The sequence below is a fragment of the Montipora foliosa genome, chromosome 12, assembly GCF_036669935.1.
Source record: "Montipora foliosa isolate CH-2021 chromosome 12, ASM3666993v2, whole genome shotgun sequence".
Lineage (NCBI taxonomy): Eukaryota > Metazoa > Cnidaria > Anthozoa > Scleractinia > Acroporidae > Montipora > Montipora foliosa.
In genome coordinates this window covers 6,140,704-6,157,608 of record NC_090880.1, presented here as the reverse complement: position 1 = coordinate 6,157,608, position 16,905 = coordinate 6,140,704, and the positions used below count along the sequence as shown (strand labels likewise).

General features: G+C 39.8%; 3 protein-coding genes across 4 annotated transcripts in view; 1 reads left to right on the top strand and 2 right to left on the bottom strand.

The window, feature by feature from the left end:
• Positions 1-279: 279 nt before the first annotated feature.
• Positions 280-2,258, bottom strand: LOC137980611 (uncharacterized). The gene is made up of 3 exons (XM_068828065.1): positions 1,806-2,258; positions 1,164-1,758; positions 280-1,073 (listed from the first exon to the last, which is right to left on the bottom strand). The coding sequence occupies exons 1-3, from the start codon at positions 2,256-2,258 to the stop codon at positions 280-282; spliced, it is 1,842 nt and encodes a 613-aa protein (XP_068684166.1).
• Positions 2,259-3,098: 840 nt separating this feature from the next.
• LOC137980610 (uncharacterized) lies at positions 3,099-4,358 on the bottom strand. The gene has a single exon (XM_068828064.1). It carries the CDS (start codon positions 4,356-4,358, stop codon positions 3,099-3,101), a length of 1,260 nt encoding a protein of 419 aa, XP_068684165.1.
• A 6,939-nt stretch (positions 4,359-11,297) lies between these two features.
• Positions 11,298-16,905, top strand: part of LOC137978901 (ryncolin-2-like) — a 6,003-nt gene continuing 395 nt past the window's right edge. The window contains exons 1-4 of one of the 2 annotated variants that reach the window (XM_068826021.1): positions 11,298-11,438; positions 15,556-15,814; positions 16,057-16,437; positions 16,773-16,905. The exon at positions 16,773-16,905 is cut by the window's right edge and continues 395 nt beyond it. In XM_068826021.1, the coding sequence (XP_068682122.1) occupies positions 15,586-15,814; positions 16,057-16,437; positions 16,773-16,905 (743 nt within the window). In that variant the 5' untranslated portion in view covers positions 11,298-11,438; positions 15,556-15,585. Of the gene's footprint in view, positions 11,439-13,712; positions 13,818-15,555; positions 15,815-16,056; positions 16,438-16,772 lie in introns of those variants that run through there. The other variant, XM_068826022.1, reaches the window with a different exon arrangement.

Sequence of the window (16,905 nt, the reverse complement as noted above, 5' to 3'; positions counted from 1 at the left end):
TGCACCATCTTGGCAACTTCAGGATGTCCGTGAGGCAAGATTATTTGATGCTTGCTCTGTTCGGGAAGATCAGCAAACTGTAGTCTCCCACCAACTCTTAATACCTGATCATCTCTGTCATAATAAGGGTCCAGTTTCAGGAGGCGGCTGTTACTGGGAAGTACCTCTCCAGCTTTCAGTTTCTCGAATTCTTCTTTGTAGACCACTTCCTGCACCCACATACAACATTTAATCTCGGCTTGCCTCACCTCGTCCGCCGACAGTTCCCTTTCACAAGACCTAGACTTGAGTCTTAAACAATTTGACCGCTCTCAATACATAAGCAGTTACTCGAATCAACTTTAACCATGTCCCGTAGCGTGACATATCAATCAGTGGTTCTGCAACGACTGCTGTATACACATGGGTAGTTCTTTTTTCCTCGCAAGCTTCGGCGGGAGCAGCTTCGTTTTCGGGTTGAGCGGGTAGTGGTTCACAAGGCGAAGACATCCATTGGGGTCCATTCCACCACAAAGTGCTTGAAATCATATCACTACAGCTTAATCCACGCGTCAACAAGTCTGCAGGATTCTCCTTACTTCCACAATACCTCCAACACTCAGGATCCCATGTTGACTGTACCTCAGCCACACGATTGGCAACAAATGGCTTCCAGGAAGAACTCTGCCCTTTTATCCAATGCAGTGCCACCATACTATCTGACCAACACACAACCCTAGCCACCTTCATTGGCAAAGCCCCTACAACGAATTTTAGCAACCTGGCATTTACAACTGCTGCTAAAAGTTCCAGCCTTGGAAGTGACACCTTCTTAATGGGCGCAACTCTGGACTTCGATATTACCAGCTGTGAGGATACATTGTCTTGCTTGTCTCTTATTCGAATGTACACTGCTGCTCCATACGCCTTGGGGGAAGCATCTCCAAAACCATGCACCTCTACCACAGAGTCTTGCGTAATACGATTTCCGAAGCATTGAGGGATAGTCACATCTTTTAGCTGCAACGACTCGGACTTCCAACTTAACCACTTTGCTTTAGTGTCGCTATCTAACGGGTCATCCCACTGTAATCCTTTCAATCACAACTCTTGGAAAAGGATTTTGGCTCTAACAGTGAAGGGTGATATCAGTCCCAGTGGGTGAAACATTTTCGATGCCAGACCAAGTAGACTTCTCTTTGACATTGGATCATGGAATGAGATGATTCCACTCGGTGCGAGGAATCTAAAGTGGTCAGAGTTCAAGTCCCATGACACGCCAAGTGCCTTTAGGGGGTCGCTCGAATTGAACTCCACGAATGGCGATGAGGCTCTTTTAGCTGGGTCAATAGCATCCATTACTAGCTCTGAGTTACTTGCCCACTTGGTCAAATTGAATGCCGCTGTCATCATAATTTCTGACATTTCTTGTTGAAGCTTCAAAGTTGAATCTACTGTATCGGCTCCTGTCAGGCAGTCATCCACATACATATTTTGTAAAATTTCTTCTACTGCATACGGGGACATTTCTTTGTATTTGTTTACATGATCGTGGACTGTAGCCATTGCAAGGAAAGGACTTGCGTTCACACCGAAAGTCAATCTCTGCATTCTGTACACCTTTGGTGCTTCGTTAGGCTGTAAATCTCTCCACAGGTAGCGGTGAACATCTCTGTCCTCTGGTGCTAGTTTGACTTGCAGAAACATGATCTTTTCAATGTCTGCTATGAGACCAATTTTGTGTGTTCTAAATCGAATCAGTACAGATGCAAGGTTCGGCTGTAAAGGAGGACCAGAAAGAATACAATCGTTAAGGGAAGCATCACCTCCTCTCGTGCGGAAGTATCAAATACGATTCTGCATTTTGTCGTTCTTTTGTCATCACGAATTACAACATGATGCGGTAAGTACCGCACAGTTCCATTGTCATCCCTCTGATCAGGTACTTCCTCTGCAAAACCTTTCTCTACATATTCGTTGATCGCTGTTTTGTAACCCTTAGCTTTCACAGGGTCTTGCCTTAACTTTCTTTCAACACTTTCCAGGCGTCTCAAAGCTTGTGCATAATTACTTTCTAGCTTTGGAGGATCTCGTTTCCATGGTAGTCGCACCTCATAGTTATGTCCATCAAAGTTCAATCCTCTATTGAAGTAAGCAACAGCACATTTTTCCTCTTGTGACATAACAGGATCCTCGATCTCTGCAATACCAATTGATTCCAGTTCCCCGAATCTTTTCAATGTTTCGTTAACTCTACCGTTTTCTACAACTGTCAGCATGGATGAAGTTTGCCTTGATTGGCGGTTTACTTGTCCCGTGATAATCCAGCCGAGGCAAGATTCCACAGCAACAAGGGACTCACTGGAACTACCTCTCTTACAGACCCCAGTCACAAATGAGTATTAGTGTTCTGCACCAATAAGAACATCTACTTGAACTGAACCACGAGGATAACTATCTGCAAGACTTAAGCCTTGAAGATGAGAGTTCTTATGGAAGTCCATCTGTACTGGCCCGAGAGGATTACAAATTTTGGAAATAGAAAGGGCCTCTATCTCCACCATTGAATCTCCCTAATTGGTGAAAGGGTAAATTTCACTCTTTGGAATCTCTTCGTTTCGCTGGTTTCCCCACCTAGCGTTGTGACACTTAATAGCTCTGAGGGACCTTGCAGGTCAAGGGCCTCTGCAATGTTCTTTCGTATAAACGAACTTTGACTCCCTGAATCTAGTAAAACACGGACTGCCATTTCTTGACCCTTAACAATTAACCTGGCCAATGCTGTCTGTAGGAATGTTTCTCTCATAGGTAATGCAGGCTTAGTTGAAGCCAATCCACTTAAACTAGTGTTGCTTAGGTGCCGAGGTGTAACAACTGACTGCTGCCCATGCAATAACCAGTGATGTCGGTGACCACAATTCGCTACAGAACACTTAGGATGGCGACAAATTCTGGAGAAGTGCTTGTGGTTGCTAGGTTTTAAACAATTGAAACACAGTTTGTTCTCTTGCACTAGTTTCCATCTGCCATCAAGTGATTTTTCATTAAACATTGGGCAATTTTGTGAGTCATGATCTGCCTTGCAGAAATGACAGTTTGGCTGTGTTGGAGGGCGTGTTTCACCAAGTAGTGCAGAACATCTCATTCTCACCACCCATTTTGGGAAATGAAGACTTTCTTCGGTTTTCTTTACTTTTATCAGAACTGTGATTGCCTGTGGTAATGTTCCCATTTGAACTTCTTTCTCCTGCTTCTTTGGACACAACTTGTCGGTTAAGAAATTTAAAGAACAATTCAAGGCCTATTTCATCTTCTTGAGTGTCTGCAAGTGTCAACTCCCATTTTTCCAATAACTGAGGTGGTAACTTGGTCTCAAAAAGGGGTAACAAAATACATCCATGGCTCATTGGATCTTCTCCAAGAGCCTCTAAAGCTCTAGTTCTGTTCATAAAGGTATCATAGAGATCTCTGAGGGAGGATGCATTAACAACTGACTTAGCATCCATCTTGATGACAGATTTCACTAGAAATGAGATGATCATACGTTTTCTTTCATACCTGTGTTTAAGGCATTCAACAGCTGCTTCATAATTTGCTCCGGTTACTTCAAATCCGTCTATTGCTTTCAAGGCATTTCCAGTTAGCACCGAGCGTAGATAAGTAAACTTCTGAACATTTGGTAAATCAACATTGTTATGCACTGCAGCTTCAAACTGATCCCAGAAGTTTTGAAATTTCAACACATCGCCATTAAACTTTGGCAACTCAATTCTCGGTAATTTCAGATTTGAGGATACACGACTGTCACGGTATGCAATATCCTTCGAGGAGTGATCTCCCACATCGCAATCTTTATTTAGGAATTCATGAGCAGCATCAACAGCTTTATCTACTTCACTCAGAATTTTTCCCCATCTTCGGAATTCCTCCTCCATCATATCCTCTGCAACAAGCGCGATTAATTCATTTCTCAGTTGAAGATAATTCTCACGGTACACAGTTAGCCTTTCAATTCTCAATTGTACTTTGATTTTGTTGCTTGCATTTTGACTTAGATACCGTGGCAAAATATCCTGAATCAACGCATCCATATCCATTTGCAAGGCTCTGGCTTTACGTCTAATTGAACTAACCTCCTGAATTTCAACTTCACTTTTCACTTGAAGAGGTTCCATCGAAGCCTCGGCGAAATTCGAACCTTCCTTTAATTCTGGTGCAATAACATTTGACTTCGAATCACACTGAGCGTTCACTAACCTTTCCAGTAAGACTTTTCTCTTTCCAGTAGTCGGCCATCCCTTTTTTCCAAGCATTTCACGAATTTGATCGACTGTGAGTTGAGATAAGTCTTCCATTTTGCTCGAGGAACCGGTGGCCATGTGGTTGCAACTGATGACCTTGCGAAGAATTACAAATTTACTGCTGAAATATTTCCTTTTCTCCGGCTGTGAAGGACCATGTTAGAATTTACGACGAGACACTGAAGCGTACGTAACACAACTTTAATCCACTGGACTCGGCTACACATCGATTTACAAAGGGGATGTATACGAGTGAAATGCTACGACGTACAAAAACCTTCGATAACAAGAGCGGGAACAACAACGAAAGTCACATGACACTTTAAGTCCTACACACTAGGGTGGGGTTAGTATAACTATTCACAGGTCCAGTCTCTCAGGCTTTTTTGTAACTCTTCCAGAACGAGTACGGGCTGTAACAATACTATCACATTTGAACGATTGCTGTTTGACATTGAATCCTTTGCAGTGCTTCGTTATTTGTTCGTCACGCAATGCTGTCATCCCATTTTAGGGGGTAGGGGTAGGGCAATTTCTATCCTGATACGTAACCACTTGGAGCACACAATCTTGTTGATTAGGAAGAGAGTAAAGTAAGGGAATGAAAAGAATAACTAGTTAAACTTTGTCTCCTGAATTGTCATCTGTTGTCATTTCTTAAGCGACCCGCTACTTACACTGAGTAACACTCTAGGGCTAAACTCGTTCCTAGGTCTTTTTGCGCTGTGCAAAATTTCTTTGATTACTTTTTCCCAAACAGTTTGAACGAAATCCGAAAATTCACCCGAGTCTATAAATTTCGCAACTTCCACAAAACCAAACAATGCAAATACAAAACGAAGGCGTCTTATTTTATTTTATTTTTACAACTTGGCAGAATTTGTTTTCGAATACTTTTGCGGACAGTCCGAGCTTTTGCAAACTTTTTTGTTTTCTCAAATAAGCCTCGTTCGATATATCAATGTTCTAACATGCTCCAAGGCTTTCGGGTCAAAATTGTAACTTTTTAAAGTTTCTTTTGTCTCTCAATTCCCGAAAGAGACTTGGACACAAAGAAAACAACACCACAAAAAGACGTTTGTCCCGAAAGCCTCGGAGCCATGTCAGAATATTGATATATCGAACGTAGCATATTGCTTTTCGCAACATGACCTTACCGTTACCCTGGTACCATACGCATCATCTTGCGCGCGCTTGTGCTCCCCTCCCGCTCCCACACGTGCTTTTTTGGCACGACAAATCTTTACAAACCCCTACCACGGTTCGCAGTTTTTGTCCCGCGTCCGAAGTTCTCCGCACGGAACAAAATGTCGCAAAATTACTACCTCAAGCGTTTTGTGAGATTCCGCCATACCAATAAAGAACTGATGAAGGACAGCCATAAGAAAGAAAAAGGAGATATTGGACTAGACCAGGAAGAACTAGCGCGTGGTGGGACTACTTTGTTAATGAAGTGGTATTACCTGAACATTTATTTCACATATGCACAATTCCACGTCCAACTCGTTCTTATCGCTTTCGAACCTATTAGTTTGGGCAAATGATGCCAATGGGAAAATTAAACGCTAGTTTGAGCGGAAATAATTTGCTTCGTTTTCTTCGAGATCAAAACTTATTAGTATGGTCGGGACCTGAGTTACAGCTCTTTCTGGGGTCTTCGAGGCAAGTCCCTCACGTATTTAAAAACACAAAGGAGATTCTCTATTCCTGCGGTGATGATCGGGGCTCTTCAAGAAAAACTTGCCCATGTATAGTGGATGAGGTCTGTTGGCCCCAGCTCTCTATGTTGAAGATTGCGTTTCAAAGTGATTCGTTAAAACTGCAGCTACCAACTAATTTCGTCAGAAGATCTATGTAGGGCTTCTTTCGTTTAACGTTGATTGTTGAGATGTCAAGCTGATAAAAATTACTTGTCTTGGAGGATCTGCACAGAAAACTTTGCGAATATAGAGCAAGCTGCGATTTCACAAATGTTATGCGTATCGTACATGATCGGATGCTGCAATGATATTTCTGCCATGACTTCGTTACTCAATTCTTGTATGTTCTGTTCATGAATTTTATCCAGCTCTTCGGCGTGTTCATCTTCTTCGTCCCCAGATTCAGCAGCTTGGACAACTTTCTTTGAAGCAAGGCGTGAGAAGAAACTTGCAACTTGCTGAGAAGTTAAATAACTCGAAGCATCAAATCTAGAAGAGCCATCTGCGTTTCTAACTTTTCTCATTGACTTGGAAACATTCGAGGGATCAGCTTTCTTTCCAGTCTGTTCGCCGATTTTGAATACTTCTGTCAGTTATTGTTTCTGGTTTTCATTCAGTCGGGTTCTTTGAGTACTGGAGGATTTCAAAGCCCAGCCCATTGACAACGATGAACGGGAATCCGGTACCTTAGCTGTACCAGTATCCTCTACAGGATTATCAACAGTGGCAACACCCTGTTCTAGTTTTGATGCAAAGGACATCATTGCCTTATCGAGAAGCGTACACTACTACGCTACTCACTATCTATCACAGAATAGATACTGAGTAGCGTAGCAATTCAGAGAATTATTAGATTTATACAACAACAAAAAAACGGATAAACATGCAATAAATTGTTTCACTTATCCTAAGAGTGCTCAATACAAAATATGCAAAGCAAACTGCGAATATGGAAACAAATATTTATATTTGTTTTTTTTATTTTTATTTTTGTTATGTTATATACCTCTACCGGTATACGTACCCGTCAAAAAGGAAAGCATTGCGTGACGAGCTAATGAATAGGGAGCTTAAGCACGCGCGTTTTTGAGACGCGGACGGCAACCGGAAGAGAGCATTTCGCGTGCCAGGACAGTGGTGTCTCCCAAACTTTTATACTTATCATCTCTAAAGGATAAAAGATACTTAGCAATGTAAATGTGGTTGTGTGAAGATAAGTTAAAAGGGAAAACATCTCACTTCCGGTTGCTGTCCGCGTCTCAAAAACGCGCGCGCTTAAGCTCCCTAATAATTGTGCTGCGGGTGCCGACACGCCTGAGAGCAATGGTCGCAATCAAATGTAATATGTTGGTCTAGCAGGTTTAGTACGTACAAAGCAAGCAACTATCTGCAAATCACTTAGCAGTTGTTGACTTAGGTAGATGCAGTGGTGATCATTTGCCCCCAAAGATGATCACAGATTATGGTATTCGACCATTGAATACGTGTGCAACGAACGTTGTGTATACAGAAGCAAACTTGACCGCTGAAAATGCGACAAATGGTGAGAGAAACACGTAAAATCAGCCTTTGGACCTGCCTCTTACGGCAAATAAGGCTAGAACATTTCGAAATTATCAGCTCTGTGTCTCTTTCAACTTAAGATCGGTCCATACATCTGGCGCGTGCTTAAATATATGTGTAATGCCAGTTGACGACGGAAGGTGAAATATTTGCATTTTTTACGTACTTTGAGAAGCTCTTGCGTCGTTCACAATCATTTGCCCAAAGAAATTTTTACGCGAATCTGTAGACCATCCTTCTACAATTGGACCACCAGAAGCTTAATCCATTTGAAGATTTCGCACATGGTGAAAATTAATTGTATTCACGAAGTACTTTTAAGTGAAAGAAACACATGTCTTCGAAATTTAGTTATTTTGCACCCAAAAAATGACGCAACATTCCCCCAAATCTACCCAATACACATTTACACATTGCAAAAAACTATTTGAGTGTTTTAAAGACGGAAAAATAATTTTTTTTTTTGCATAGGAAGCTTTTGAACTTGTTTAATAAAATGGTGCGTCAAATGACGATTTTAACGGAATATGGTAATTTGCATTTTTCTTTGAAATAAAAGAATATTTTGCCGAAAAATTTATCCAGTAGTTTTTGTCATAACCTAGCCTATCTACCATAAAAATATGAACGAAATCGAATTTTCGACCCTTGCCGAGTTATGTTTGATAATTATGGGCAGGGACTCTTAAATAACTGAGAATCATCTTGGCTCTCAGAAGACATATACCTCTTACTAACCGAGTTCGAGGTCCGTACTGTAAGTTACGGACCGAGTTTTTTCCCGTTGATTTATGGCCCAAGCGCGAAGCGCGCGGGCCATAAATCAACGGGAAAAAACGAAGATCCGTAACTTAAAGTACGGACCGAGAAAACGAGGTTAGTAAGATATTTATTATATCTCTGAGGTTAACCGGCGCGCGGGCAAGGAAACTAGTCAAAGTGAAGCGGAAGGCCAAAATCCCAAAAACTAAATCTTCTTGGCTGTTGAGTTTGAAATAGTTGCTTGCAAGATTCAAACAGTTTTCAGTACAAGTTTATGCAACAGAAATGACATGAAAAACTCGCTAGATGATGTTTTGTCGAAATTTTAAATTTAGCGGGCTGTACAGCGGGCCGTACTATAGAATACGGCCCGCTAATTTAGCCAATTACAGCGCGCGTACTATCTGAGAGATATAATAATGTGAATTAAGAAGAGAGTTAACGCCTCCTTCCTTGGAAATTCTGGAGCTTTGGAACTGTCAATATTGCGGCTAGAATTTTTATCTGACAATGAATTTTACAGAGTATTTAAAAATACTCTGTAAATTCATTGCGAGATACGCGTTAAGATGCAGTTTTCTGCTATTTACGCAGGTGTCATTAAGCCGATCATTGCAAATAAAATGTCAACTTCATTTGCGAGCACATTACTTTAATCTCTCTATTCGGTTCGGCTATTTAGAACTTACAGCGGTATCTTTTCTGTTAATAATACCCGAGATGATAATCTTTGGTTCTATAGTAGATTGCTTTAGAGAAGTGACAACATTTTTCAGTACAGTTGCAATAACAGCAATAAAACTTGGAGAGTCGTCTCTGATGATGTTGTTTGTCCAACGATCAATAACAACAGATTTGGAACACTTACCATTAGCTTAATTGATTTCAAGTTAAATTTTTATGCAACGTCCTTAATTTTATCCCCACGGAAGCAATTTCCTCTATATTTTATTATTAGCCGACATTAAATTGGAATTTGTATCTTTAATCATTGAATCTCCAACAAGGAGTGTTTTAATTTCTTCTCGAGTTGTTCAAGAAAGGGAGTAAAGATCTCTAACCTCCAGCGAGACCGTTCGGAAAATTACCTGTATCTTCAAACAGCTTCGGTCCTTTTCTCTCTTGAGATAATCTGGGCAAAAAAGAGCCCCATGGGCTGAGAAATACGTACGGAAGTATTGGAAAGAAATGAGAAAACAAGGGCAAGCGTTCTTCTGTTTCCCCAGCTCAGTCTTATCGAAAAGTAGTTTTCTGCCCCTTTATTATTTCCTTTTTGGCGTGGCCTTTCCTTTTATCGGGGTGTATTGTCTCCATTTATCAAATGACCCTGAACAGTTTCTAAACCACCGCGGAAGTAAAGATTAAAAAGTGCAAAAACGTCGACCTATAGAGGGAGAGACCATTTGAACGTGACAAGCGCGTAATTTATTCTAAACGTCGGGTTTGGAGTCGTGTTCAGTAAACTTAAGGGTGCCGCATCTTTACGTTTCTGTCACTCAAGCCTGGGTCAAGATATCGTCATGCAAACAATCCTCGGAAAAAAAAGCGGAGCACAACCCGGCTGCCCTATTGTCATTTTCAATCGCGACATTTCTTCTGCCTGTTACTTCATTTTCTATTAAATTTAGTCTATTCAGTTGTATTTATCTGTTGTAACTGCAATGAAAACCAAGAGGCGAAGCTTTGTCTCCGTCAACCTTTTAATGCTCATAAGCTTTTAAAAAAAATGTCAGGGGAAAATAGGTGATATTTAAAAATCGGGAGTGGAATGTCGCGGACGAACTGTGCTGCATAGAGATCAAAGAGTGGTGCAGGCGTTTCTCGAATGGTCGCAAAATCATTTCGGACCCTAAAAGCCATTTATGATATTCCATTCGTTTGTTTTAGTAGGCTGGGCTTTTAACGTGGTTTCAAGATAACAAAAAGCAAAATTGATGACTTAGTTAAAACCTATCCATTCTCAAGATACAGGGGGAACAGTGCCACCTGAAAAAGAGAAACGGTCTCCTTGCCATTATAATTAATCACTGCGAGTTCAGTTGCTCGGTCATGGGCCATTAAAATCTTCAAGTCTATCATTTTACATCTTTCCACCACTGGTTACGTAGTATCACTGTTAAAATGGGCAAAAGAAATGATGATTCAGTTGTGTTTAACGGAAAAAGTATTTGCTCTGAGTAAAAGTATTTTCTCTTGTCTGATCGATTAAATTGAAACATTCTGATGTGAGGTGGAAAGCTTCATTGTAACGTATACTTCTCTCGAGGCAGATGACACGAAGTAGCAGTTACCAACCTACCGTTTTTCGATAATAAATATCAACATACGAAAAGCTTTAATTTTTTGGAATAGCTTTCCAACAAGAAATGACTTTAGAATTAGTTGACATTTTTTCCAAGTTTTCGTATGATTGTAAATTGGCTTTTCTTTGACGAGTACTTGGGCGGGGCGCCGGATACAACCGCGCACGATCATGCATGGGTTCGAGTCTCATGAGCTAGTTTGAAACCTCTAAATTTTTAATTCTTCTTTGCATAGTTTGTAAAAGTTTAAGCAGTCAGTTTCTCACCGTCTCTACATTGAACGATCATGCTTACACAACTAGATTCAGTGTCCTTATCTATAAATGACAAACAGTACTGTTATTTTTGCTGTTCATCCCAGACGGCCTTAAAATTGACGGGCTTCCGAGTAAATCTTGTCAGATAAGGCCGACATCAAAATCTTTTGAACTTTTTTATTTTCAAATAAGGAAAAGGATAAAGTCATTAATTAAGAATCGAAGTATTGAGCAGAACTTCATCAGTTTAATTACGTCCTCTTTTACTGCAAATGTATTTGATCAACTTGAACATAAATTATGCCATCCTATTGCTTATTTGAACATCTGTAAGCTTCCCCTATTGATAAGAATGGAAAGATTTTAACTTCGACTCTGAATAGATACACAAAAATTGTTCAACAATAGAGTACATGGAAGGACGTGATGAACTGTTTAGTTAGCTTGAGGGACCTGGTATTTCGTTTGTGTTAAATCTAATATCACATGTTTTTAATGCTGATTAACAGTACACTTTGAGGTTTGTTTGAGTACGGAGAGTGGGATTGAAGCATCGCAGAAGCAAGTAAATTCGTAAGTACTGTTCGAAATAATATAGGCTTTCTCTTATAGGAATTTCCGCAAGCTGCATGAGTCTGTAGGAGAAAAAAACTATTAATTCCCTGTCAGATGCTTTTAACACGAGTTTGCGAGTTAAGTGCATGGGATTCTGAATCCATCATTTCTTTTTCACTAATTTGGAATTTATTGGGAAAACGGCTTGCGATGATCAGACTGAGTAATGGGCCCACCAGAAACATAATATTAAAGATACATTGCTCTGTTCACCATATTCCTTTTTTTTTTACGGTCCCACCTGAATGTCCGGAAAAGACGTCAACTTAATTTTGATGGATTTTTGGACGTTTCAACTGAGGATGCAAATTGTAAAATCGAAGTTTGGTTGAACACTCAATATTGCCATCGAGGCCAAAAAAAAAAAAAATGTGAACTTTAGTTTGTTTTTTGTTTTTGTTTGTTTTTTAAAATTTATTTTTGTTAGCAATATGGAAGCTTTTTGGTCTACCAAACTTTTGAAGCCCTAACCGTATTTTATCCAACATATTTTTCTTTTAGTACGCCATTGCGTTCCCAGTTTATTATTAAAATGAAGACGTTTCTTGGAGATAAATTTTTGTAATGACCACACGTTTCACAAAATGGCTTTCAAGGCAAAAGTATTATCAACAAAAAAAATGACTTTGCATTCGCAACGAATAGACAACAACAGCAACAACAACAATTCTTTATTAAGTATAAGGAATTCTAAATTACTCTAATCTTTTCTCCGCAACTAGCGAGGGCTATTCGAGGGGAGCAAATTAAACGTGTCGAGAAATAACCTATTGCACAATAACCTATTGTTTGGAGCCGCGACAAGGGAAATTTGTCGGAAGTTGACTAGGTCAATTCCTTGCCATCCGAACATTATCAGCGAGTGAGGGAAGCGGTTTCAGGGGAGAGGAGAGCGCAAAATTGCGTGTCAGCGTGATATAGTGGATACGGGTACCGGGTAGGACTAGGTCTCTCTGGGGAAAACACATAATACGAAAGAAAGAAACTAATTACTAATTACTGGATAACAACTTAAACAAGAAAATCAAAGTTCATTTTACTCGGTCCAGGCGATTCGATTGTTGAACTAGTATTTCTAGCAGGTTCTTTGGGCGTACACCTCAAAACGCTAACACCCAGAAAAGGATTCCATCTATTGACCTTTGGCTAGGTCATGCGTCACGCAATCTTGTTCTTACATCATATCCAAGTTCAAAAGCATCAACACTATATAAAATTATTCTGCAAGCCCCTTAAGTAATTTTGCGAAGGTTTTCTCCAATATTTCTCTCCATGAAAACGGTTACAATTTGCTTTGCGTAGCCAGCCGTCGGTTTGTGTCATAAATTCAGCCGGAGATTCTTGTCAAAGTACTCTTCACATTTTGATCTCTCGACGGGGTAATTTTTCATTACCGCCAGAAATATTTTAACACAATAATTTTCAAAGGTTGTTTTTTTTTGAAAGCTGTTGTTATTTTATGTCAAAACTCGACGTACCAATTGGGTTTCCGTAGTTTGGAAGTTGGGTGAAATTTGCGATTTTTTGAAATGCCTAAAACTGGTTTTCTTCTAAAGGCCAAAACATTCTCATTTCAACAGCTTATCCAAATTCTATTACTGTATTATAAAGAGCTAAAGTTTGTTTGTATTGTGTTTGTGTTTCATAAACAGACGACGCCGCGTCTTCCCGTACGAGCGAGTTAAAAATGTGTTATTTTCCGCCAATTTTACCATTCGAAGGAGGCCAACATGCCGTGTTTTCACACTTTCCGCAATTTCGCAAAATTTAAAAAGCTGTTGAAACTTTTAATGTTATTTTTGAAAATACTTCACTATAGAGGTTACTTGGGCAAAATATGAAGGAATTCGAAATTTCACGAGTGACGCCCAATTCTCGATAATTTCAGACATCGGCTCTTAAGAATTCTGCAAGATATTTTTTTTCAACCAGAAGCATATGCTCGATATTTTTTTGGGATTTGCACAACCCCTCCCCTCATCAAAAATCAAATGGTCCACCCCTTAGTCAAATAAAAGGATTCAAAAAAGTGCATCATTCCCGGACAGCTGGTGTTTATTGCGCAGTGAACTAATGGACAAACAAAGAAAACAAAGAAAACACGGCAGAAACTTTCTCAACACAATTTAATTTACTGAAAATAAGAAAAGCAAACAATTCCAGGAAAAAGTTGTCATGTTCTAAAATGAAAGCATTGTTCTTAACAGTCGTTCCCACAGTTACTTCACTTAATACTAGTTCTGTTGACAGGAAAGAATCGACTACAAAAATATTTAAGAAAGGCCTGAATAGGAAATTCCCAAAGCGAACATTCCAATCAGAATTTTAACACAACAGGTAACTTGACTGTGTAAGAGTGTGGTGACGAGTTTATGGTAAAGGAAAGAAATTTATTGAAGTGTATACTCGTTCTAACGCTGGAGCACTAATTGGGGACACTGTAAACTGAAATTAACAACTAACGCAAGTGAAGTCAAATGTTGGTTTTTGAAGAGAGGGGAAAACTGGAGTACCCTGGAGATTATCGCAAAACCTCTCTGTGCAGAGTAGAGAAAAAAAAAAAGTCTCAACCCAAATAATATATAGATTTAGCCAAGCCTAAAAGCGGAGCTTTATGCTTCTGCATAAAGTACAAGATTAATAGTCATTAGTGTATGCAGTTTACAGTGATCAAACCCCTCTGAGCTGACAGCAGAAACCAAAGAAGACTTGCAAACAATAACCAACAATTTTAATCAACAACTAAAACTGAAATAACATGCACAGTAATCTCTTTCACAAAACTGTTTTCGGTTTTGACTGATAATCTTTACACCCTCTCTCTTCAGTTAAGAACAAAAGCAAAAATTACTAATTAAAAAGTCAAGCTAAAGCGTAGTAATTCGGTTCACTCAACTGCAACCTCAGGAGATTTTGCCGAAAATCGCAGGTTCGAGCTTATCAAACCGTTTTCGTAAGTCTTATCTGGACAAAAAGAACCCAAGCTATCCCAAAGAATGCTTACAAGTCCATTCTTTGCAGATAAATTTACTGCAATCCAATATATTAAAATTTATACGGCGTCGAGAGTTTGGTTATAATGTGTCTGACGAAGTAAACAATGAGAATGACAATAAATCTCGCCAATGATATCTGCTGTAGGCTTGAATTGCGACGTGTGTGTGATGGTCATCATTCCATCGTTCCGTTCGGGGTTTCCTCTTTGTGGCACCAGCGGCCGGTTGTCTTAAAACTTGTCGGAATTAGATAAAATAGTTTCCACAATGCTTTAAAAGCTCGTTCAGTGATCTTGAAGCTGTCCTTCAAAGTATTTATGTGTTCGGATGTTCTAAGGGAATTTCATGTCTGTAGAAATTAATTCGTGACTGGTTTTTTGCCTCGTCCGAAAGTTCTAGCAATCGTGACGGGTCTGATCGAAAACTTCGCATGAATTGTTTACATCAAGTAGTCGTCTTTTTTTTCCAAAAAAATTAGGGGACGTTTGCTTAAAATATATGATTCTGAAACAAACTCTGGCCAAAATGATAGACGTTATAAATGTTCACATCATTTTTTTCCCAATATCATAGTTGGCTCTTACTCACGTTAGTAAAATTCTAGCGTTCTTCAATGTGGTTTCGAAATTTCTACGCACTCTTCAGACTTTTCACTACTTTTCCGAAATATTTAGAAAATATGTTCATAGAAATGTCCAAAATCATAGTGCGCCTCGAAAGTCTAAGTTGAAATAATGGAAAATGCTACCCCACCTTCCTTCCAAACTGATATTTACGGAAAATATTCGGGGGTGCCCCTGTTCTTTTACTGGATAAACCTTCTCATAAAATATTGAGAAACTATTCAAAAGAAAGTTGTCTAATGCCTCGTGACATTGTCTTCTGCTTGTCAAATAAAACGTTTCTGCGCCTCGAGTCACTATAACGTATTGTTATTTGATTGGTAGGAATCGATGATACAGAATTCCCAAAATAGCGCCCAGGAGACAACAAAAATAGTCAAATTTGGAATGACTAGATTTACTGAAGCACAAATCTTCGAAATTAATTTATATTCGCAGTTTTTGCTTCCATTCCAGAGAAGGCTTTCCTGAAAGCATCACAGCATAATGCCATTCCAGCTAGCTCTCCTTTTTACCGGGATTTGTGTTGGGACATTTGCCAGTACTTCTGTGCAACCGACAAAAGACCCTGGGATTACTAAATCCCAGTGCACCGTGAATAATAACTTCTACGCCGGACCACACTGCTGTAAGAAGATCGAGCAGCAGCTCACTGAGATCAAAGAAGCAATCGCTGCCCTGAAAACAAACCAAACTGGAGGCTCTTATGACAAAGGTTTGCAGTTATAAATTTCAAATGCTTTGCGGTTTACTTTTCAGACATCAGTGGTTGAAGTTTTAGCATGTGTTCCCTCGCAAAAAAAAAAAAAAAAAAAAAACACTCAAATTGAGGTCAATCACTTGCTTCTAAAACATTTGCATGCCAGCTCTGTATAGTATTTTCCTCTATGACGCCCATTCTTACTTTTTAGAGGCTAGAAATAAGACAGAAATTCATTCTGCTTCTGTAATTTTCAGTCTACAAGAACTGCGCCGATGTTTACAATTCTGGTGAAAAGATTAGTGGTGTGTACAAAATCGATCCCGATGGCTTGGGAGAATTTGAAGTGTACTGTGATCACAAAACGGCTGGCGGAGGGTGGACGGTCTTTCAAAAAAGACAAGACGGCTCCGTAGATTTCTTCCGCGCGTGGGACGCCTACAAACGAGGCTTTGGTAATCTGAATGCAGAGTTTTGGCTTGGATTGGACAAGATTCACCGCCTGACTGTAAGCAGCAGCAACAAGCTTCGCGTGGATGTGGAAGACATTCATGGAAATACAGCATTTGCTGAGTACAGTTCAGTTGCTGTGGCAAGCGAGAGAGCAAAATACCAGCTGAGTTTGGGGAAATATTCAGGTTTGCAAACTTTGGTGATTAATAAACAACCCTGTGTTAATTAAGATAGACACACCTCATTTCAACTAGGTGCAGTCTATCTCTAACTGATAGAAATTCTACTGTAATGTCAGAGAATTTTATCTCGCTTTGACTGACAGAATAAGTTGTATATGTAAGCCAGTGAGTTAGCTAAAAAAACAAGAACACAGCAAACTGAAAAACCTGGTAATCATTTCACTCCTGTGGTTATAAACACATTACATCGATTTCATGTCGGTGGCAAGTAGAGACAAGAAACAATCTCAAGTGCGTTTCTCAGAGAACGGCTCTTAATTCCTTTTCTCTTTATTTAGGCATTGCAGGTGATTCCCTTGGCTATCACCGCGGCCAAGCGTTTACCACCAAGGATCGCGATAATGATAACAATTCAGGCAACTGTGCGTCAAACTACAAAGGTGGATGGTGGTACAACAATTGTCACCACTC